The sequence below is a fragment of the Candida parapsilosis genome, contig 005809 (genome assembly GCF_000182765.1).
Source record: "Candida parapsilosis strain CDC317 annotated contig 005809".
NCBI lineage: Eukaryota > Fungi > Ascomycota > Pichiomycetes > Serinales > Debaryomycetaceae > Lodderomyces > Lodderomyces parapsilosis.
The window spans coordinates 92770-116619 of NW_023503281.1; the positions used below are offsets into that span (position 1 = coordinate 92770).

The following is a 23850-nucleotide window of genomic DNA, read 5'->3' on the forward strand; positions in this document are numbered from 1 at the left end:
ACAATCACTTCTTTATACTCTCAATCTTGAATGGCAATGGTTGAGCACCTTCGCTTTCTAATTTAGCAATATACCGTTGTCTAACCAAATCATTGTACCTCTTTTCCTGAAAATATTTGACCCAACTACTAACGCAGTCTCTTTCAAACTCCTTTTTGATTTCACCACATTTCTCATTTACTTTGGGTAATTCTTTGGGGTCTAATGAGTTGTCAATGTAATTTTCAGAAAGACATTGGAAAAAACGGTCCCTTTTATCCCAGCATTTGAAGCGGGCAGACTTGTCTGGTGCTATATCGACTTCCTCTCCTTTGGAAAAAAACGGCATCGTTTAAATGGTGGGTTATGAATAGTGGAGTTGTTTTATACAGATTCTGGATGAGGATGATGAGGAGGAGATTCAGGGCCCTTTTTATTTTCTCTCTTGATTCTTTGCGCGAAGTTGAGAATTATGAGAAATTGAGATTCCCGCAATTTCTATCCAGTTCTATTTCTACTTTATACGAAATCTATTTGGCTACTAACTGCATCGTGTGCTATACTGTTTTAAACACCTTCTTTATCTTGCTCAAGTCGTACCCCTCATTTAAACACAATTGTAATAGAATTCTTGCCTTTTGCGGATTCAAGTAGCCACCTGCAACAGCGTTATCAAACACTTTGCCATTGAATCGGGGTAAGCCTCCTAAAGGTACCATACCATCCATTGATCTTTTGCTGTATATAATGGGGAACCCTGGTGTAACTAGATTGTGCAAAAATTCATTAGTTTCAGCAGATAATGAACCAGCACCCATACTTGCAATTACCAAGCCCTTTGCATTCATTTCCTTCAACGACAACTCTAGGATCTTGTTGTTTAGTCCTTGATGGGCGTAAATTATTGGCACTTCAGGTAGATTAAATTGCTCGCCTAACTCGAAATAGGTCATGCCCAAAGGTTTAGCAGCAGGGAAGTAATATTTCACCTCATCATTGACGAAATTACCAATATATCCTTGTCCTACTGTTTTGAAGGTATCTAGTGAGTTTGCATTGGACTTGGTGATGTAATAACCGGCACCAATACGATCATTCAATGCGATAAGTACCCCACGTCCATGGCTCTCAGGATGAGACGCAATGACAATAGCTTGGTATAAGTTCATTGGCCCGTCTGATGAAATGGCTGTACTTGGTCTCATACTCCCACAAAATACAATTGGCTTGTCAGTATTTATAGTTGATTGAATGAAAAATGCGGTCTCTTCCATTGTATCAGTTCCATGAGTAATCACAATCCCATCGTACTTGCTCAAGTCCTCTTTGATTTGTTTATACAACTTTGCCACCTCAGGTAGTCCCATATCTTTCGAGTCAATGTTCATAACTTGTTCATACTCTAGGATACACGTTGTAGACAAATCGGGTATATGACTGAGAAGTTCTTCAATAGTGAGATCTACAGCATAGCCAGCAGTTACATTCGACGATTGAGCTTTAGATGCAATTGTTCCACCTGTTCCCAAAATCTTAATAACTGGTAATGGTTTCTCTTCTTCGGTGGTTGACGCAGAGATGATGGAGTTTGATCGGTATCTCAACTTGAAAGCATGATGATCGTACTTGGTGAAATCGGTAATTTCAACTTGTTGCGGACACGTTGTGCAACTCTCATTGACATTAGACAAAGGGACGAAGTTGGTGATTGAATTTGTCATTCTGCGTTAGACTTATGGCATGTACTACGTAGAGCCAAGCGGAGAAGACCAAAAAAAAAAAAAAAAAAATTAAGAAAAAATATCAACACTCGTCGGAGTTTATACCTACGGATGATAGATGTACATCACACGTACAATGATCAGAAAGCAAGGCTTGATGGGAACATTATTTGATGGATACTAGTGAAGCGCAAGGAAGAAGGGGGTCTTGACGAAAAGTAAGATGCAATTCGAAAACATCCAGGTGCGTGTTTATGAAGGCATTGTGGCCAGCTTCAAAGCTTTTGGGGATCACATTGATACGGGCCTCCCGAACGTAACAAGGTGAGATGAAGCAGTGTATTCTTACTTGAATAAGTGTCACCATGTGGTTGGTTGGGCCAAACTGTCCATCGGTACACACCAGTCCTCTCTACCGATTGGTTTTCAACAGCAGCTATGTTTCATTGATTTGCAGGTAACTTTTAGTTGGAAACCATCTAATTGCAAGCTTCGTGGATAAAGAGCTCATTGAAATCACATCAGCTTACCAGAATGCAAGCCTTATGGAAAACTGGTCATAATGAGAAGTTTTTATAGAGCTCCAATGATCCTACACCACTATTCGCACCACAGAGACGTTCATAAAGACAAGATGCCCACACTTGAAGTCCCTTTTCTCATACGGTCTTTGTCAAATGTTGTGCAATAGCTTCAGCATACCAAAAAAATAAAAAACAGTGCAGTGATCGAAAGTGTCAAATTAGTTTTTGATTTAGTTTTTTGCAACACAAATCCAATATCTATATCCCTTTAGCACTATCTATTCGCATTTATTATCATCAATATCAAACATAGGCACAACCAAATGACAACATCAAAAGACCCCAACGTTATTGGGGCTCACTATAAAGTCGATGGTGAAGTTCACACCAGAGTTCCTCGATTAAGACGCAATCATCGTGGTGTTCATCGAGAAATTGCTGATCGTTTACAAGACCGAGCAAATAGAACTAATGTTCATGCAGTTGATCACGATTTTAGTCAATTGTCAATCAATGAGGGTGTTGGGAATGTCAATGGTGCAGCTTCATTATCCAATTTTTATCCTTCATTGATGACTAGTAATGGTACAAGTAGCAACAACAGTAGTTTTCATGCAAGGAATGCAACTGCTCATGAACTGTTTCACCATTCATTGTGTCAAGTGAACAGTTTTAATGAGTATGGAGTTACAGGGCGGGATTTTTCGTCAATGACTTATCAACAACTGACAATTAGAGATTCAGTTAGTGATAATGGGAGGCAAACACCAAGAGGAACACCACCAGTAGCGCAAGTGCAAGCACAAGCACAAGCACAAGCAAAAACATTAGCATTAGCCCCGTTGCCAACTCAAGGAGGATCTATTGGTCAGTTTGGCGTTTCACCGGCATATTTGCAACAAATGATTCAACAAATATGCTCAGCTTTAGATATGTCGTTTTCAGATGCAAATATGAGCAAAATTATTGACAAGATAAGCAATTTGAAGACCAGTCAATCAGTTTCGTTCCAAACTCAAACTTGGCAGAATGAGCGCAACAATTTACAAAAAAAAATTGCATCTTTACAAGAATCAATTTCGGACAAGAATAACGTGATTAAAGCTCTCAATTTAGATGTACAGGACTTAAAACAAGTTGAACTGCAACAAGTTGGCAAAATTGAACTATTGGAAGCACAATTGAAGGAATCTTCATTGAATGCAGCCAAGACGATTCTGGAATTATTGGAATGCAAATCAGCGTTTGAATCATTTGAACTGGAACTGAATGGTAAATTTGAAAAACAAGAGGATAAAATTGTGCAATTGGAAACTAGTGTTGATACATTGCAAAAGGAGAATCACGAATTGAGTGAAAATTTGGACAATTGTAAATTGCAAGTGTTGAACTTGACCAATGAGAATCAAACATTATCGACCAATTTACAATCACTTGATCAATCACATAGTGATGAAAAGAGTCAATTGGAGAAGAAATTGCGTCACTTGAAGAAACAAGTTGTTGAAAAAGATTCCAAATTGGAATCACTCGTGAATCAAATTGCCACTACAAAGACTAAATGTAATCGTAAAATCACCACATTGGAAAATGAACATGGTACACTTGTCGATTCATTGAGTGTTGAGATTCAAATCTTGCGCAGAATCATAAACAAGTATTTTGAAGCTGGAAAGGGAGAAGAAGACGGAGGAAATGGAAATTATCCAGCTGGTTTGAAATCGCTTAATGGGTTACCACCACCAACAAGATCAAAATCACTATCCATTCCCAAAAATGACAACAACAACAAAAATAGTGACAACGATGCCCGCGACAACAATAACAATGTCTTGCCACCACCATCCACCAAAGACCTCGACCCAATCAACTCAGCATCCACAGCCCCACACGCTCCCACTGCATTGCCATCCCCATCATCCACCACCACGCTCTACTTGCACCAACTCTACGAAACCAGATACTTGCAAGCCCTCAAACACCAAAAAGACCTATCGGACTCAAACACAATCTACAATTCAACCGTGGCCAATTTACTCAGTATCCATCTCCACTACTTGACCAAATTCCTAACATTCGGTGGCAGTAGAGGCGCTAGCGGCTCTATTGGCTCTATTGGCTCTATTGGCCCTATTGGCTCTGGCTCTGGCTCTGGCTCTGGCTCTGGCCCTGGCGGTTCCGAACCACGTTTGGCATATTTCAAATTGTTGATTAAGGAGTACCAAACCCGCAAATTGCTAAATGGTGGTGATTTGAGCTTGATGCGTAAAATTGTTGAAGTCAATGGCGGGTTGATGGCGGAGGCTTATAAGCGGGTAAGTGAGTTGGATAAATATGTATTGTAATGGGAATGGGCAAGGATAAGGTCCCAATTTGATGCGTTTCTTCTCCACTGGAAAACTTCTTTTTTATTTAGTTTGTTTTTATATATTTTAATCTAGAGTTGGTAAATGAAAAATGCAAAGTAAGTTGATTTTGAAAACTGTAAAATATCAATAAGCTAGCTATACAAAATGAACCCTTTTCAAATATTTCTTTAAAAAAAAAAAAAAAGAAAAAAAAAAACTTGCACAATATTCAAAATTTAAAAATCTAACAATCCATTACTCACTCAACCACGTACATCGTATTTCCATCATTATGAATCCCCATAAGCCTTCTTGACTTGAGTTTCATAAGTCTTTAAAATCTTCTTTCTCTGCAACTTTTGAGCTGACGACACAAATCCATTTTCGGGAGTCCATTCATCATGAACCAAGACAATGCTTTGCAACAATTCAATACCATTCAATCCTTGAGCTTTACCAGTGGCATTCAAGCTGTTTACAAACTTGGAAACCAATTTACGGTCATCATAAGCGGTGTTGGAATCAAAGCCCAATTGGTTCAAGAAATTTTCTTGGGGCACAACAATGGCAATTGGTTTAACCTTGGTTTCATCAGCATATGCACATAAATTCATAACCAATGGGTTTGATCGATACACAGACTCCAATTTCTCCAAGGCAATGTATTCACCATTCAAGGTCTTGACAAGATTCTTTTTACGGTCAATAATCTTTAATCCACCATCAGCTTGCCATTCACCAATATCACCAGTCTTGAACCATCCATCTTCGGTAAAACCTTCACTGGTTTCCTTTTCATTCTTATAGTACAGTTTGACAACGGGACCACCTCTAATGTAAATTTCTCCTTGGTTGTTTTTAGCAAAATATCCAGCATCTTTAACATCAACCAATTTAACTGTAACTGATCCAACCAATGATCCCAATGTACCCAATTCAAAGTGTTTTGGTTCAACAAGACAACCCATGGCACAAGTTTCCGTTAAACCGTATCCCAACAACATTGGTGCAATCAATGTCGAAACAAATGTTTGTGCATCAATGGAAATTGGTGATCCACCATTCATGGTGTATCTAACACGACCACCAGTAGCTTCTCTAACCTTTTTGAAAAAAAAATTAAAAATAGATGCACCAGGAGCATGCATTTTATTCATGGTTACTTTATAATTAAATGCAGCCCAAAACAATTTTTGAGCAATAAAAGGAGCCTTGCTCAACTTGGCCAAAACTCCCTTACGCACCGACTCCCAAACGGCAGCAACACCAACCATAATTGTTGGTTTAAATTCAGCCAAATCCGGTTGACAGTTTCTGCATGAAGCTTCAGTTAAAGTCTTGACATTGGCGTATCCCAATGGTACACCCCACCACAAGGTGAGACATTCAACCACCAATTCAAAAATGTGAGCCAATGGCAAAAATGCAATAACTGAATCTCCATCTCCAACAATATCTCTACCAGCATTGGTGGAAATACCAGCCACAGCAGCCAAGATATTAGCATTGGTGATGGAAACCCCCTTTGGCGGTCCAGTTGAACCTGATGTGTACATGATACATGCCAAATCTTCAGCTGTTGGCAAGTGCAACTCTTGACTTGATTTAGCACCCAATTCAATAACTTCAGCATAGGGGATAAATTTCAAATTGGGGTTAACCTTCAACAATGCATCTTTAGCATCTTGAGCATCCTTGTAAAGTTGACCCTTTTTTCTGGTATCATTAGGGTCAATTGGTTCCGAATGAATGATAAATTTGACATTTTTAGCTTCCTTCAATGGATTAGCCAATGTTTTCAAAAGAGCATTATCAGTGAAAATTGCATCAGCATCAGTTTGAACCAACGAGTGAGTTAAACCCAGTTCACCAAGAGTATCATAAGCAGTAACAATGGGCAAATTTTGAAAAGTTGATGATAAAAATGTTTGTAACCATTTTTGCGAAGTCGAGGCATAAACCATCAATTTTGATTGTTGATTTGGTTTCAAACCCAATTCAATTAAACCCTTGGAGTAGTTTTTAATCAAAGTCAACAATTCTGGATATTTGATATAATTGTATGGTCCCATTTCGTAATAAGTCCAATCTTTAGAAATTTTCTTGGTTTCACCATCGATATTCTTGGTAATTTCCTTGGTTTCAACGTAAACTTCTTTCAAATCTCTCCAACCCATAGCATTCTTGTTTCCATTTCTCTTAAAACATTCCTCAATAAATTCTGGAATGGTGGTTCCTTTACAGTCAGCTGGACGGTCGATAGATGCCTCTTTTTGAGCTGCTCTTCTCCTTGGAGCAGTTTCATTTGGTTTAGCTTCACCAACAGCAACAGTTAACAAAGCCATTTTTTTATTGTTTTTTGTAAAGTTGTTGTAGTGGTTGCAATAGTAGTAATATCTAAATGTACTAAGTTGTGCTTAGCTTCTCTTAAAACCTCTCCAATACTAAATTGATGAGAATCTGATTGCTGTATATAAATGAAGGGAAAAGAAAAGAAAAGAAATGGCAAAAAAATGTGAATTTTGTTTTCGTTGCTTTTGCTTTTGTTTTTCCTTTTTTTGTTGGGGATGGGTGGGGGGGGGGGGGGGAAGGGTCGAGATATGAATGTGAAAAGTTAGTGTGTGTGAGTGAGTGAGTGTGTGTGTGAATGTGTGTCGTTTGTTTTTCTTTTTCAAATAAGTAAACCAACCCACACGAAGTCTTTCTTGATCTAAATCTTCTTCTTATTGATCCTTGTCCCTTTTCAAGTTTTTTAGTTTCTGAACAATCAATTGGGTACTATAGGCTCTGTGTATTTATGTATAGTTCTGCAATTGATTGTTGCTTTTTCTTTCTTTATGTGTATATATATATATATATATATATATCGTGTAGTTTAGTTTAGTGTAGTGTAGTGGGAAATGAGTCGTTTTCAGTAAAATATAGTGATGACAATGATGATTAATGAGTATTATTAAACGTGTGTCAATACTTACTTACTTTGTATATATGGTGTTTGGTGATAAAGAAAAAAGGAAAAAGGAAAAAGGAAAAAGTTTATGATGGTGTTGGATTAATTGATGGTTCTACTGTTGCCTTTATATATCTACTTATATACATATATACATATAGATATAGAACTTGTATACAAAACCACCCCCCCCCCCCATTCCCTTCTCCTCTTTTAGTTTGTCTTTGTTTGTTTGTCTCTATGTAAATCCCTTTGTCTTTTATGTTACAAACATTTTGCGTGTGACTTCAAAATTACGGGAAACTTAGTTTTATTATTATTAGTAGTAGTAGTAGTACTAGTACTAGTAGTAGTAGTAGTAGTAGTAAGTAATACTAGTAACAACAATAATAATCATAATAATTATAATAATAATAAAAAAGTGGGGGTTAGTAGTAGTAGTGGTAGTAGTACTATATTATTTTTTAGTCTTGTGTTACTTACTACTACTACTAATAGTACTACTACTACCACTACCAAGAACTATACCCAGAATAGGATATATAGCATGAAAACGGATAAAAAAAGGGAAAAGGGAAAAGGGAAAAAGAGGAACAAAAGGTTTTGTTCATGGGAAAGTTAGGGTGATACTCCTCTGGTCAGAGAGACAAAGAGAGGGGCGTATGAAGCTTCTACATCTTTGTGTTGTTGTGTTGTTTCGGATTAAGGAAAGTGATATTTCTTTCTTCTTAATAAATGTCCCTACTAAAATTCGTTTAGTCCATAATGCATAATATTACAAGAGAGAGATGAGTATTTACTTGATTAGGTTAAATTCGAGAGGAGTGTAAGGATACTTGAAGGTAAGTGAGCAACCCTCTCAAAATATCTTGTTATACATCGACTGGTGTGACTATACTGGTAGTATATATATATATATATTATTATTATTATTATTATTATTGTCTGTCTATCTTTCTCGCAACTCATTTGCAAATGACAGTGTTGACAGTGGACAAACATTGTACGATTTGTGTAAGTTTAGTGGCTTTTTACTTTTTCTCTTCTCAACAAAAAAATTTAAAAGAAAAAAAGAAAAAAAGAAAAAAAAAAAAAAAAAAATATTTTGCTTACACAAACCATTCACTGTTGAAAACAAAGAGAGCATCATTGAACCACGGTTTTATCCATGTAACTTTGATCCGAAATACAATGGTAGTAATGAGATATTGTAAGTACAAAGTTATACAAATAAAGTGATATGACTGATACCAACAAATACCTATAAACTACTTCTGTATGAGTAAGTATAACTGAGTGCATTGGGACTTCTTTCCAAAAGAAAAGACCCAAGGAATTAGCAGCTTTTTCTTAGCCTCTTGGATAGTCACACTTTCATGCCTAGAGGGCGAGAGGTGAGAGGGGGGAGGGGGCTGTAGTGAAACGAAAGGACGTTGGCTTCTCTCTTGCTACCAGTTGAAACAACACTCTCTTGTTCTTCATTGAACTTCCACCACCATCTTGTTTCCTGGTTTCTTGGTTGTTGGTATTGCTAGTATCATTTATAGTTTCATCTACTACTGAATAAACCACTTCTGATGTTTGAGCTTCTTCTCTTAGCATTCATTCTCTATGATGACATATTGATACTTCAGCGGGGAATAATACAGCTGAAAGTAAGGGGGCAAACGCAATAGATAAAAGCACAACACCGTTGATTGGTGAAGCGAAAAAAAAAAAAAAAAAAAGAGGAGATATCAAAATCAATTGGTGATGATGGAATGGAACAACCGTCTTCTCCCATCACGATACTCCTACAAGTATGGCCCTAATCCAAAATCAATCGGTCCTGGCATCTTCCTTCATAACCCATCACCACCCACGCAAGGTTATACTAATCTGATAAAAGCTGTGTTGCAAGGAACCGAGAGGGGGGGGTGTAAACTTTGGCTTCTCGCGTAAAGTAAAACTTTTGGTTTTTGTGGTGCTGAATACTGCATATAGAAAAGTATAGGTACACAAAATTGAATGAAATATATTTTTGTTGGGTAAAATATCTATATACAGGAATTGCATTTGCCTTAACTCCTATCACATTCTAGCTTTACAGATATAATGCACAACCACTTAAACATGCTTTTTAAATCCAAATGTTCTTACAAAGACACACGGCTTAAACATCCGACAAAAGCGCATCCTCTATTTCATTCAATAACTAAATCAACCACGGTTATGAAGTAGTACTAAGACCACTATAGCTGACAATCTTTTTTTTGGATCATCATGTAACTGATTGGCATCAATTCCAAAACTTTCTCGGGTTGTTGTTGTTGTTGTTGTAGCCTAGTTCGTCATTGCCCTACTTTACAAACATAGTAACAAGTAACAATTGTGTTAAATTGGATAAAAGACAATCTTCACTCAAGTGAAAACTTATTAGCCATTACCGAACATTTATCCCGACCGATGGCCGAATCTTTACGTGAAGTTCCAGTTCGAGTTACCAGTGACTAACTATTCCAAGCTGTTTGTTTTTTCTGCCCCCCCTTGATATTTCTCTCCTCGGTACAACATCTCTCTAGTGCTTTTGATAGCTTTATTGGCCACGGCATAAACAATTTTAAAAATCGAGGTGAAAAAGTAACACAAGATTCAAAAGCTACGTCTCCTGTCAATTTTCCCAGGTTTTTTTTTTTTTTTTTTTTCGTTTTTTTCGTTTTTTTCGTTTTGTTTTGTTTTGTTTTGGACAGTATTATATATCCCATCTTTGTTACATATACGCCCCTTTTCCAAAACTAATACGCAACTATCCCAGCTATTTGTCCTTACAGTTTTTAGTTCATTTTGCGTTTCCTATTTCCTTTTTTTATTAATATTTTACCTTTTTTGTTTTTTTTTTTTGTTTTTTTTTTTCGTTCGCTTCTCGTAATTCTAATTTTTGTTTCCGATTTCATCCTCGTCCCGAAACGCAAAAAGGCTTCATTCATTCAAACCTTGAGCCTCGGCATGAGCCAAATTCAAATTTACAATCTTTTCCTTTTCAAGACGACTATCAGAGTATACCCGAGGATCCTAGCTTCAATCGTGAGCTAAACAAACACTCACCACACACTCAAGAAGCAACCTCTCTTTGCAATCACCACTTTTCAAAACTACACTCCAAATTACAATAATCAATATTAGTTTACTATTAAAATTAATACACTACAGCCGCAATCTATGAACTCCCCTTCCCCCCCCCCCCCCCCCCTTGAGCTGCCTCTCCTTAAACCAATCTCTCCTCAAATCTCAACTCGTTATTAATTGGCAATCCAACCAACAATCTCAACAAATTCTCCAATGCCTGTCTCTGTTTATTCAATCCATTAATAGTCTTGAACCCTGGTCTTGATAATGGTGCTTTCAACCAATAACTCAACAACGTCAACACGGCATAGAAATCATGATACTCTTGATCAGACTCGCTCAGTTTCTTGTATTGAACCCTTTGCAAAAACTCAGTCACTACAACCAAGTCAATAATCAATGGTGTAGCCAAAAGAGAATCTTCACACACATTGTGGATGGAAATCTTGTTGTGGCCACCAAGCATCAATTCGGAATAGTATTCATCCATGGCAACTTTGGAATCACCCACAGCTGGTAAATACTTGATAACAATACAATGATCAACTTTATCACCCGACTCTTTATTGTACAAGATTTCGTTACTTTCAATCATATCATCAACAACTGATTGTTTTGAAATTTCCTTGGATCTAAATTGTTTTGGTGCTGAAAGATTGTATCCATCATTGTTTCCCAAATGATTGTATGATGCAATTGATAATGGTTTGATACCAGCATCAACAAGGAATTGAGCAAGCACCGATTTGATCTTGGTTTGGCCCGATTTGAAATCATCACCACCAATAAATGAATGATGCTTTTCAGCCAATTCAATGACACCAGGGACAAATGTATTTTGTGGTGATCCATTAATGTAGGGAACATTTTCCAAAATTGAAGCCACAGCGAAAATGGTGGAAGGGGCAATCTCTTCATGATTGGATTTGATAGCGGCAATTAAATTGTCAGCAGTATCATTAACTTTAGGCAATACATCAGCATACCTTTCAGTGTTTGCCGTCCACAAGACAATAACTTTATCCAATCCATTCTTTTGTTTAAAATCTCTAATATCCTTTCTAATCTTTTCAACATCTTTCCATTTATCATCAGTCTTGACTTCACCATTAACCTTGTTGAAAACATTGTCAGCTCTATCACCTTGGTTGGCAGCAATGAAATCAGGATAGTAGATAGACTCCATTGGCTTTTTACCTTTTAAATGTGGCACCAATTGCTTTTGTAAAGTAACATCCAACACTTTGGCTCTCTTCATGGCTTGATCCAATTCCATCCCCGAAATATCCCAACCATCAACCACCAAATCATTAGGGTTAACAAATGGAACAATAGAATTGAATGGAGCATAAACATCATTACCATCAGCATCAACACCAATCTTGATTGTAGAACTTTGTGTAACCGAACCATAGTAGTTTGGCTTAACAACACCTTCCTTATTTTCAAATGAGATATTGTGCTTATTGGCCAAGATCGACGCCATTAAAGTGGTACCATTGTTTCCACCTAAACCAACCAACAATAACCCAACTTTGGGCACTTTTAAATCCAATTTGAAATCATAATCAACCGATGTGGGAGTAACGTGAAATTTACCTTGAGCATCCTTTTCAACCAATGAGTTTTCATAGGTGAATTTAGTGTAAAGGTGGTCGTCTTTGGCGACGGATTTGGTAGATTTGAAATCGATTGAAGACATTGTGGAGAACGATACAAGTTTTGTTTAGTTGTAAAAGAAAAAGGGGAAAGGAAAAAGAGTTTGGATTTGAAAGTGGGTGAATTTCAACGACTATTTATACCATTTCCCAGTTGAACGAAATTTCGCCGAAATGGAAGTAAGAACACGGTTGTGGGTACTCTATTTTGTAGGGAAAAATCACAAGAAAAAAAAACAAAAAAAAAAAACAAAAAAAGAAAATAGCAGAACTATCGGGCAGTACCTACAATAACAACCAACACAACTTCAGCTGTGTCCTACACACGACCTTTTTACACATTGCCTATTAAATTGCATTGTTTTAAATACTTCTCACAAGGCTCAACTATGCTAATACATAATTCTAACGCGCTCATTGCTAACTTACAGCCAAATTTTCACTCAAGCACCAATTGCTCTATTCTTTAGCTACATATCGACACCCATTACACCTTCCTAGCTCCAGTAAGTTGGATCACTCTCAGTGCAGCTTCCACCTCTTGTTCAAAAAATTTTTTTTCTTTTTTTTTTTCTCTTTTAAGATTCGCCAATTCCTTATGTGTTTACATTGTGAAATTTACAAGTTGAAAAATCCCCACTCGTATTAGCCGTATTTTGTGTAATCTAATTCGCTGAAAATCCGCCGAAATTTCAGCGATACTGCGGTACGGATGCGAGTATAGCAAAACTCAACAAAAATAGCAAAATAGGGGCGAAGCCCCCTCCTTATTGACCTCTTGTAATTTGCATATTTTCCTGAATCTGGAAATAGAATTACACAGGGCAACCATTGGTTTCGAATCCATAGGTTGTCCCCTCAAAATCGTAGTGATCAGAGAGAGAAAGTAGTAATTTTGGTATTACGAGGCTATATTGATCTGGAAATAGACCAAAACTTTGTCATAACTCTACACTAGTATACAAGCTTATAGCTATTTGAAAAATTGCCATTATTTTAAAAATGCTCTATTTTACTTAACTAGCGGGCAAAGTTTGTTCAATTTAAGTCAACTCAGCTGCATTAACGCGTAATACATTATTTTATTTTTCTTCTCGACAATGAATTTGTTGTCTTTTCTTTGTCATTTTCGTCAAAGTTTGTTTACATGTTTGTCCTTTTAAGATTCTCGTTCGATGACGAAAGTTCCGAATTGTTCCCCGGTTGCTGCAACACAGATTTTCAAAATACCCGAACAAGGAGCTCCGGTGCCAAACTTTTCCATCTTGCAGTTGATTCAGCCACTTGCTTGATGCTGGTTGATCTTTTTGATGCATCCGTGGACTCTGTCATGGAAACTGTTCCTATCTAAGACTCACAACTATATCATACACATTGATTCGACCTCGAGCCTTTTAAGAAGTCTTTATATTCATTTTAGCTTCTTACTCTTCTCAAAGTATTGTCTTGGGGTGCTGACCCTGCACGTGACACGAAACGAACCTCCAATCCCAAAAGGGAATAAGGTTGAGGCAGTCATAGACACGATGATGGCACTGTAGAGTATGTTTAGCTTGATCTTCCAAACATCAATCTTAAGGATAATAGGTACTATTTGCGGTGCTCTTGGATTGTAATTTTGATTCACTCATGAAGCACTTCAAACTATGCAAAAGTCAGAACAATTGGCTCAACTGCTCGTGAAGAGTAAATGTCAAAGTAAAACCTTTCAACTTTACTTCTAATTTCTACGAATTTGATGGCAACTTGAGCGAGTCGACACCTTTGCCAAAGTAAATTCTTGTTTTCTTATAATAACTTTTAGCGAACTAAGGATGCTTTTTGAACTAATAGTCCAGTAGTCAAATAAGCCAGCCATACAACACCACCAACACCCCATTACTGCATAGTATTGTTAAAATTTCAACGTCATATCTTGAATTTGCAAAAATATTTGCTCAAGCTTTTTGTCAAAAATGTCACAAACAAGAATGGCACACTGGACTAGGCTAGTTTCCTTGTCGGACCCAAGGGTATATCGTCCATCTATTATAAAGATCTAATGAGTCTGGTCCCTTAATTGTTGATAAACTCAATGCGCACTTTGTATAAGTCAGTTAGAGATACAATAAAGTAGTCACTCTTTACGCAGAACAAAACAATGTGGGTTGTTGACTTAGCAAAGAATCATACGACTGTAATTACGAAAGTGAAAACAAAGACCCGAGAGAGCTTTCTATTGTAAAACAATATCATCGACACGCAGCGAAGGAAATATAGACAAATAGACCGATATACAAACGTCCATCGTACTCTCTCTTTGAGAAAAGAACAAACACAATTTATTTTCTCAGTAACCACAATAATGAAACGCATAGCCAGCCCCTTCACCAAAAATACATCACCGTGTACTTACAACATTGTACGTCATATAACTCCGTGTCAGTATTTTATTTTCTATTTTCAAGATGTGCTGGTTGATTAGTCAAATTGGGTTCAATTTTGTCCCAATTTAGAAGCATACTTTGGTTGCGAAAAAGAAAAAAAAAAAAAAGGGAAAACTTACATCAATTAAAGAATTTGCAAACATGAGTTCTCCCTGTAACTGAAGTTTTGGCAAGACATGAGTGACCCGCCTCAATATTTGAAGTAGCTTGAGCATTGGTGTCTCCTTGGCAACTCACGTGAGCGCTAAAAGCATCCAATTACTAAGTCATTTTGATTTTCGACACCATTTCGATGTTTCAAGTAAAGCTGAAAAGACCGTGTAAAACTCTCTGACACATACGTAGTAACACCCATTAAAGATAGATTTTCTTCACTCACCACTTCAAGTTTTTGAAATTCCCTTTGAACAACTTCTCTGTCCCATATGTAATCGCGCTTATTTTAATCTTCTCACTCGTACACAATTTTTTGCTTATTTTTATTTTTCGCACACAAAAAGAGGCTGGTGCAAAGTGACAAACTAGGCAAAAAAACCAACACTTTGACATCATGCATATACCAACAGTTAACCATATAAGCGAAAGAATTACGAAACCTCACGCAGACATACATTATTGTCCTATACTTTATGCAATAGATAATAACAACAACCATCAACAATGATTATAATTTGCTTTCCGTTTTGGTCCAAATTTGTTCCCAACTGGGAATAGATATTGAAAATTTAGCTTGAGGAAACCGAGAAAATACTCACCACTTTAGCTGCGAAAGAATAAGAATTCCCAAAAAAAAAAAAAGAAAGCCATTGATAGATGGATCTTACACAGAATGGAACGGAAGGGGGAACAAAAATAAAACAGGCAGATGTAACGTAATTATGGGCGGCGCCTTTTAGATTTTGGTATACTATGGTGTGGTTTCTTAGTTTTGAGTTACAAAAGATTTTTTGAAAAGGCAGATTTCCATGGAAAAGCCCATTACTATAATTCCAGTTGGGTATCATTTAAATACCATTGTAAAAGTCCGTTCTTTCGATAAAGGTGTTTAGGTATTTCATTTCAAAACTCAAGTTCATAACGTAGTCAATTCAGCGTTAATATTATAATACCCCTCCCCCAAAAGTGCCCAATCAGCTTGATACCCACTCACCCCTTTCTGATTTTGACAAATATAGGTGGTAAGATTCATTCCTTCAAACAAAAAAAAAACACAACAACTTCATTGCTATCGAACAAAAAGCACCACCTTACACGTCACAATGTTGAGTTTATTATACCTTATTTCCATTTTTGCGACAGCTGTGTTTGCATTTGACCCAACCAGCAACGCCAATGTTGCTGTTTATTGGGGTCAGAATTCCGGTGGTAATCAACAACGATTATCCTACTATTGTGATTCCGATGCTGTTGATATTGTCATTTTATCATTTATGCACGTTTTTCCCAACCCAGTTCAATTGAATTTCGCCAACGCTTGTGAAGGTACATTCACTTCCGATGGGATATTGAAATGTGATAATATTGCTGCTGATATTCAGTCTTGTCAAGCCAAAGGCAAGATTGTTTTGCTTTCGTTGGGTGGAGCTTCAGGCTCATATGGTTTCACGTCAGATGATCAAGCTAAAAAATTTGCTCATACGGCATGGGATTTATTTGGTAACTCAGATACCTTGTCTGCTTCCGAAAGGCCATTTGGTAGTGCAATTCTTGATGGATTTGATTTTGATATTGAAAACCATATTAATACTGGTTATGCTGCCATGGCTAATGAATTGAGACTGATTTTTGCGACAGATTCCTCTAAACAGTATTATCTTGGTGCTGCTCCGCAATGTCCCTACCCTGATGCTTCTGTTGGTAACTTGTTGCAGGAAAGTGTGATTGATTTTGTGTTTATCCAATTTTACAACAATTATTGTAATTTGGGAACAAGTTGGTTTAATTGGGACACATGGTTGGACTATGCTGAAAATACTAGTCCTAATGCCAATGTCAAGTTGTTTGTGGGTGTCCCAGGATCAATCAGAGCTGCTGGGTCCGGCTATAATCCACCAGAGTTGATTGAAGATTATTTGACTAGTGATATATTGTCGAGTCCACATTTTGGAGGTATTTCAATGTGGGATGTTTCAGCAGCTTGGGATAATACTGATTCCAATGGTAATTTCGTGGAGAATATGAAACGCTTGGTTGGAAGTGACTTTCAAGCTGCTGCAGTTTCATCTTCATCATCATCTTCTTCATCAGATAGTACAACGACAACCACAACAACCACGCTTACCACTACTTCAACAACATATACAAGCGATACAACAACGACAAGCACATCGAGCACACCAAGCACTTCTAGCACATCCAGTTCCTCCACTTTAACCAGTTCTTCAAGCTCCACCAGCTCCACCTCACAACTCATTTCATCCATCCATAACGCCGATCTCACAACTACCGGTTCCACAACTTCAACTTCTTCTGACACCAATACTCAACAAGAGTCAACTTTAGAAGTTTCAACCGCTACGCAACAAAGCACAACGCGTCAACAATCATCATCATCATCAACATCCTCGGTTCCAAACACATCCACATCCACACCAACAAATGTGTTTACTTCGTTTGTTTTTGCCCCAACTACAATGACTACTGTTGCCACTCTTTATAATGTCATTACCACGAGAACTAACCTTCAAACGATATACGGTCCGCCACCAACTACAGCAATATAGGATTGTTTAATGCTTGAGATGCCATTCAACGAAAAGTTGCTAACCTCTTTTTATACCCTATTTTTTCCTGCTTCTGTAATTGTATACTAAAAAAAAAGTCTCTTTTTTATTTTATCAATTGTAGCAATTGTTGTTCCATTCTGAACCCGCTAAGCACCTTTGTTGCCGCATGATTTAAATAAGCAGAACACAAACTTCCACCTTCCCAATTGTCATAATCGTAGTGATCCATTTCATTTTTCAATGGTGAAACAATAAGATTTATCATTGGATACGAAGACTTGTTCAATTGAGTTATGCCTTGCACGGTTAATGGATGAGGGCTCACCATCATCATAAACGTTCGTTTCTTGTTGAATTTATGGTACTCTAGTATCCCTGACAATTGCCGTACTTCAGCTGCTCCAAGCCTCTTTTTGGTGTTTTTACATTGAACCACAAGTTGTATATCATTCAGTAATGAAATAGGGCGTTTGGTAGATGTTCCTGGTAGAAGGTGAAGTAGTGAAGCATTGTGAATCTTATGTTCCACATTGTTCATCTTTAACGAAATTTGGTAGAATGGATCAAGGTCCCATTGTCCTATAATATCTATTCCGTTGTCATAAGATCCACCACATCGAATCATATTTTTACCGTGCAACTTTAATTCAAGTAGATGTTTCACGTGAAACTCATATAGTGTACCACGAAACACCGTCGACGTGGTATTGACTTTTTTGAGCTTGCAATGTTTCAAGTACTGACCAACATTTTCAATCAACGCAGTTGAGCTATACTTTCGTGTCAATAGCCGATAACTATTCATAAGGGTGGTTGAAAAATTGCAAATTCTCAACACATAGTAAAACAAACAGCGCAAAAAACAAAAACAAAATCTAAAAAGCATATCAAATTCAGATTCTGAAGGAGTTTTTGAGTTGAAACATTTTTGCAAGATATGTCTTCAATACTTCAATTTATCATTGTTACTATACTTATCTCAGTTGTTTCATCAAAAAGAATCAATTTATTCATAAAACCAATAGATCAAGTTACATCTGATCCAATTGGGTTTATTGAGAATGACGCTGTATATCTAATGGATGTGGCTGATCTACAACTAGAGAACCAAGCATATTGTATAGGAACCAAGGATATACATAATAACGAGTGTTTTAGTTATCAATCCAATGCACCAAACTTGACGCAAGCTGTGTTTAATTTATTTCTCGATGGGGATGGTGATATACTGAGAATATCGTTATCATTTGACGACAAGTTGGCTAAACCGCAAGTGAAAAAGCGTAAACAGGTTATTGCAGCACAGCCGAACTTGAATCCTGATTCGTTAAAGAAACAAAGAGAAGAGCAACAAAAGAAAGCTGGTGATGGCCCTGTTGTTGAGAAGGTGAAACAAAAAAAGTTGATTAAAGAAATTGATGATAATGGAGTTGAAGTAACGAGGGAGATTGAAGAGGAAGTTGAAGTTCCAGTCGATGATAGATCATGGATCCAAAAGAACTGGATGTATGTTGTACCTCCATTGCTTATATTTATGCTTGCAGGTGGTGGTAACGAACAAAGTAGATAGCGTTAAGTAGTTCTGTCTAAGAAGGTATGGTGTGATAACGTAGTTGTAATGATCTTATATGGGTACGTACTGTAGTATCGAATAGTCTTTCATAGGTATATGTGCTGTTAACACCGAAGTGTAAAGTAGTAAATTGGCTTTTGATGTAACTGGTAGCGTGTATTTTTCAACCAATAACATAAATGTAAATTTTCATTATTAAGTTTACATAAGAGAGCAGCATACAGACAAGGAAAGACAAAAAAAAAATTCAGTGCAAAAAAGACCAATATAAACCAATCTACCAAACTTCAAGCTAGACTTTTGGGAACATTTACAGACTTGTCAACAACCAACCCTAACTCGTCAACGACACATTACCTCACACAATTATTGATTAATAGACTACTACTCATTAAAAGAGAAAGATACATTAGATCCCAACCCTATCATATATATAAACACATATTCACCCCACCACATTATGCTTTCAATAAGGTCTCATATACTCAAAACTTCCAAACGTCACATTTCTGCTTCAGCAAAAAGACTAGCAGATGTTGAAGTCACAGTTGATGGTAGAAAAGTTTCAGTAGAAGCCGGATCATCCATCATTCAAGCAGCACAATTGGCTGGTGTTCAAATCCCTCGTTATTGTTACCATGACAAATTAGCCATTGCTGGTAATTGCCGTATGTGTTTGGTTGATGTCGAAAGAATGCCAAAGTTGATTGCATCTTGTGCTATGCCCGTCCAAAATGGTATGGTTGTTCACACTGACTCCGAAAGAATTAAAAAGGCAAGAGAAGGAGTCACGGAAATGTTGTTGGAGAACCATCCTTTGGATTGTCCTATTTGTGACCAAGGTGGTGAATGTGATTTACAAGAACAATCACAAAGATATGGATCTGATCGTGGTAGATTTAAAGAATTGGTTGGTAAAAGAGCCGTTGAAAATAAAGCCATTGGACCATTGGTCAAGACTTCGATGAACAGATGTATCCATTGTACTAGATGTGTTCGTTTTATGAATGATGTTGCTGGTGCACCTGAATTTGGTACTGCTGGTAGAGGTAACGATATGCAAATTGGTACTTATATCGAAAGAAATATCAACTCAGAAATGTCGGGTAATATCATTGATTTATGTCCTGTTGGTGCATTAACTTCCAAGCCATATGCATTCAGAGCTAGACCATGGGAATTGAAGAGAACTGAAACGATTGATGTCTTGGATGCCGTTGGATCCAATGTTAGAGTTGATTGTAGAGGAATTGAAGTTATGAGAGTTTTGCCAAGATTGAATGATGATGTTAATGAAGAATGGATTTCCGACAAGACAAGGTTTGCTTGTGATGGTTTAAAAACTCAACGTTTGACTACTCCATTGATTAGAAATGGCGATAAATTTGAGACCGCCACTTGGGATGAAGCCTTGTCAACAATTGCTGCTGCATACACCAAAATTAAACCACAAAATGGTGAATTGAAAGCAGTTGCCGGTGCTTTGGTTGATGCTGAATCATTGGTTGCTTTGAAAGATTTGGCAAACAAGTTGGGTTCCGAAAATGTCACCACTGATGTACCACAAGCTGTTGATGCCCATGGTTTGGACATTAGATCAAACTACATTTTCAACTCCACCATTGATGGAATAGAAGATGCTGATCAAATTCTCCTTGTGGGAACAAACCCAAGGTTTGAAGCTGCTACATTAAACACGAGGATAAGAAAAGTATGGTTAAGATCAGGTTTGGAGATTGCTTCAGTGGGTCAGGAATTTGATTCTACTTTTGATGTCACCAAATTAGGTGACAATGCCAATGATCTTAAAAAGGCACTCGATGGTGAGTTTGGTGAAAAGTTAGCTAAAGCTTCAAGACCATTAATAATTGTTGGATCAGGTGTTGCTGACTCCAAGGATGCCCAAGCCATCTACAAAACCGTTGGTGAATTTGCCTCTAAACACAAAAATTTCAATACCGAAGAATGGAATGGTGTCAATTTATTACATCGTGAAGCTTCAAGAGCAGCTGCATTGGATCTTGGATTCAATACCTTGTCAGAACAAACTGCCACCCCCAAATTTATTTATTTATTAGGCGCTGATGAAATCTCCAACAACGAGATCCCCAAGGATGCATTTGTTGTATATCAAGGTCATCATGGTGACGTTGGTGCTTCATTTGCCGATGTTATTTTACCAGGTTCGGCATACACTGAGAAATCAGCCACATATGTCAATACTGAAGGAAGAACCCAAATCACTAGAGCAGCTACCAACCCACCGGGGGTTGCTCGTGAAGACTGGAAGATTTTAAGAGCATTGTCAGAATACCTTGGTGCTAAATTACCCTATGATGACATTGTTTCTGTTAGGATGAGATTGGGCGAAATTGCCCCACATTTGGTGAGACATGATGTTATTGAACCTGTATCTTCAGAAATTGCTCAAATTGGATTCCTTGATTTGGTAAATAAGAATAAATCAGCCAAGATTGCTGGTGAACCTTTGAGGAATCCAATCACCAACTTTTATTTCACTGATGTGATATCGAGATCTTCGCCAACAATGGCTAAATGTGTTGCTGCATTTGGTGCTAAAATAGACAAAATAAAAGATGAAAAACCAGCCATCAACTTTTAAACGAAGAAACAAAGAGGTGTTGGAGTAGAGAGTGGTTTTGGAAGTTCTTTTCCATTCTTTTTCATTTCACATTAGCATAGTTAGTTTGTAGCATTTATATACCTTATCCCGTGTACATTAAAAAGAAAAGTATTTAAGTGTATAACTTAGGGAGGGAAAGTCGTTTATTAGATATCAAAAGGGGATTTCTCTGCTGCAACGTTTTTACCGTGAATTGTTGATAGCTTACTTCTGATATTGGGTTCCTTTGAAACTGTAGAATCATTAGCACTTACCCCTGGATCATTAGCACCCATGGAGTTTTTGCTATCAAAATCTGGTGCATTTTCATCACCGAAAATGTTGAATAAGACATCTTTGAGTGAGCTCTTTTTTGGTAACTCTTTATCTTCTTCATCACTGTCACTATCTGTGTGAACAACCGAATCGTGTTTCTTACGAGATGGTCCGTTATTTTGTGCAGTTTCTCTTTCGTTATTTTTATTGTTCTTTTCTTCTTCCTCCTCTTCATCTTCATCTTCATCTTCATCTTCATCTTCTTCCTCCTCTTCAACTTTATCTTCTTCCCCGCCCTCATCTTCGTCCTCGTCTTCCCTCTCGTCGTCTTCTTCCTCCCCCTCACTTTCTGACTCCACTAGCGTCTTTATCCTTCCCCAATGCTCAACTCTAACATCGCCATCAACACTATGTTTATCTCTATACCCGCTATTATTATAGTCCTCATCAATACCAGGTATGATCAAATCTTGATACGATGGAGGCTTGCCAATATCCTTCATTATCGTAATCCAAGCAGGTGCAATATTCAAATCATGGTCATTCATCCCCAATGCCTGTCTCAATGTTTTCGAAACCACACCAGGTCTCATCTTTTTAGCTTCATTGGTCAATTCATCAACTAATTCTTTACCTTCTTCATATAACTCACCAAATTTCGATAGTCGTGGCTTGGATTGATGATGAAAAAATGCGCGGTATAGCTTTTCATAATCCATGTCCAATCTGCCTAGTTTTACTTGTACTCGTTCACGTTGTTGTTGTTTCAAAGTACGATCGTCGCTTGAAGTGGTTGTCAGGCGCATTTCTTCAATACCGGTGTCGCGAATAAACTTGGGCAATTGGAACGATGGCCTTTCGACGCCTCGTTTTGAAGAAAGATAGTCACGTTTGGAGCTCCAGTGCGAAGGGACCGGAATTATATTTGGTTGAGATTTGATAAATACAAGCAAATACGGATCTTGTGCATCGGCATCGGTAGGTTCGACGATTTCCGGTCGATGAGTCGACATCTTGAGTGATGCTAGTGAAACCTTATTTCGTAGTCTTAATTGCCGCTTTGATAATGTGGTGTTTGTGGTGGTTTCTGCTTGCTCATCTTCATCTGATTCATTCGATGTATATTCTTCATCATTGTGCTGATACCCATTCAGTACCTCGACTAGTTGCAGGTCTTGCTTTTGGGACATAGGGGTGAATTTTTTCAAGACTGATTGAAATTGCTGTAGTAGAGGATCATTCTCATCTATTTTAATGTCATGGATTGAACCATCGTGATCTGTCTTTGCCTCGGGTTCAGTCGACTTCACCTCGGACTCAGTACCAGCAGCTTTACTTTCGTTTGTCTCCTCATTTTGCTGCTCCTCGAGCCTTCTCTTCTTAAGTCTCTCTCTACGTATCTGATTCTTTGACCGTTTGACTGACATTGATGGGATTGAGCAGTACGATATTAGAACGTATATTGCGCTTGTTTTTTTTTGTTTTTTTCACTTATTGCATCATCAATCATTGGGAACACTCTATACAAAGTCTATACCCATCATCATACTACTACGCATACTAGTCCCTAATTGACCCACCCTTATTTATTCCTCTGTTTCAATGCCGAGACTCTCTTCAACGCAGAATCAATTTTTACGCCTATTTCCTTGTCGTTTTTATCTAGCAATTCTGTGGCCCTTGCTAATTCACGCTCAATCTCATGTGCTATATCAAATGAAGTAGGTTTCTTCTCTATGATAGATGTGTTTGGTTCGTTTCGGGATTTATTTGATGTTGTGCCGTTGAGTTTTGGTGTTGAAAGACCTTGTAGGGAGCTGGTTTCGGGTCCTGTTGCAGATGTCACCAGTGAATTTCTCGACATCTGGTAATGAAAATGATGCCAAACGAGTGGTGTGATATATTGTCTTCAATGATAATGTACTTGATAGCTTCAGTGTT

The 23850-nt window shown here is 37.6% G+C and overlaps 11 protein-coding genes across 11 annotated transcripts; 4 read left to right on the top strand and 7 right to left on the bottom strand. All coding sequences in view use genetic code 12, as the record gives it.

The window, feature by feature from the left end:
- Positions 1–4: 4 nt before the first annotated feature.
- Positions 5–328, bottom strand: CPAR2_200610 (uncharacterized protein; the record flags this gene model as incomplete). Its single annotated transcript, XM_036808898.1, has 1 exon — positions 5–328. The coding sequence occupies one exon, from the start codon at positions 326–328 to the stop codon at positions 5–7; it is 324 nt and encodes a 107-aa protein (XP_036665589.1).
- Positions 329–536: 208 nt separating this feature from the next.
- On the bottom strand, positions 537–1700 carry CPAR2_200620 (asparaginase; the record flags this gene model as incomplete). Its single annotated transcript, XM_036808899.1, has 1 exon — positions 537–1700. The coding sequence occupies one exon, from the start codon at positions 1698–1700 to the stop codon at positions 537–539; it is 1164 nt and encodes a 387-aa protein (XP_036665590.1).
- An 847-nt stretch (positions 1701–2547) lies between these two features.
- Positions 2548–4569, top strand: CPAR2_200630 (uncharacterized protein; the record flags this gene model as incomplete). Its single annotated transcript, XM_036808900.1, has 1 exon — positions 2548–4569. The coding sequence occupies one exon, from the start codon at positions 2548–2550 to the stop codon at positions 4567–4569; it is 2022 nt and encodes a 673-aa protein (XP_036665591.1).
- A 293-nt stretch (positions 4570–4862) lies between these two features.
- Positions 4863–6917, bottom strand: FAA4 (long-chain fatty acid-CoA ligase; the record flags this gene model as incomplete). The annotated part of the gene is made up of 1 exon (XM_036808902.1): positions 4863–6917. The coding sequence occupies one exon, from the start codon at positions 6915–6917 to the stop codon at positions 4863–4865; it is 2055 nt and encodes a 684-aa protein (XP_036665592.1).
- Positions 6918–10766: 3849 nt separating this feature from the next.
- INO1 (inositol-3-phosphate synthase) lies at positions 10767–12329 on the bottom strand (the record flags this gene model as incomplete). The annotated part of the gene is made up of 1 exon (XM_036808903.1): positions 10767–12329. One exon carries the CDS (start codon positions 12327–12329, stop codon positions 10767–10769), a length of 1563 nt encoding a protein of 520 aa, XP_036665593.1.
- Positions 12330–15970: 3641 nt separating this feature from the next.
- On the top strand, positions 15971–17434 carry CHT3 (Cht3p; the record flags this gene model as incomplete). Its single annotated transcript, XM_036808904.1, has 1 exon — positions 15971–17434. The coding sequence occupies one exon, from the start codon at positions 15971–15973 to the stop codon at positions 17432–17434; it is 1464 nt and encodes a 487-aa protein (XP_036665594.1).
- A 106-nt stretch (positions 17435–17540) lies between these two features.
- CPAR2_200670 (uncharacterized protein) lies at positions 17541–18323 on the bottom strand (the record flags this gene model as incomplete). Its single annotated transcript, XM_036808905.1, has 1 exon — positions 17541–18323. The coding sequence occupies one exon, from the start codon at positions 18321–18323 to the stop codon at positions 17541–17543; it is 783 nt and encodes a 260-aa protein (XP_036665595.1).
- Positions 18324–18374: 51 nt separating this feature from the next.
- CPAR2_200680 (uncharacterized protein) lies at positions 18375–19007 on the top strand (the record flags this gene model as incomplete). Its single annotated transcript, XM_036808906.1, has 1 exon — positions 18375–19007. The coding sequence occupies one exon, from the start codon at positions 18375–18377 to the stop codon at positions 19005–19007; it is 633 nt and encodes a 210-aa protein (XP_036665596.1).
- A 463-nt stretch (positions 19008–19470) lies between these two features.
- CPAR2_200690 (uncharacterized protein) lies at positions 19471–21633 on the top strand (the record flags this gene model as incomplete). The annotated part of the gene is made up of 1 exon (XM_036808907.1): positions 19471–21633. One exon carries the CDS (start codon positions 19471–19473, stop codon positions 21631–21633), a length of 2163 nt encoding a protein of 720 aa, XP_036665597.1.
- A 167-nt stretch (positions 21634–21800) lies between these two features.
- Positions 21801–23336, bottom strand: CPAR2_200700 (U2 snRNP complex subunit; the record flags this gene model as incomplete). The annotated part of the gene is made up of 1 exon (XM_036808908.1): positions 21801–23336. The coding sequence occupies one exon, from the start codon at positions 23334–23336 to the stop codon at positions 21801–21803; it is 1536 nt and encodes a 511-aa protein (XP_036665598.1).
- A 155-nt stretch (positions 23337–23491) lies between these two features.
- On the bottom strand, positions 23492–23773 carry CPAR2_200710 (uncharacterized protein; the record flags this gene model as incomplete). The annotated part of the gene is made up of 1 exon (XM_036808909.1): positions 23492–23773. The coding sequence occupies one exon, from the start codon at positions 23771–23773 to the stop codon at positions 23492–23494; it is 282 nt and encodes a 93-aa protein (XP_036665599.1).
- Positions 23774–23850: the final 77 nt, after the last annotated feature.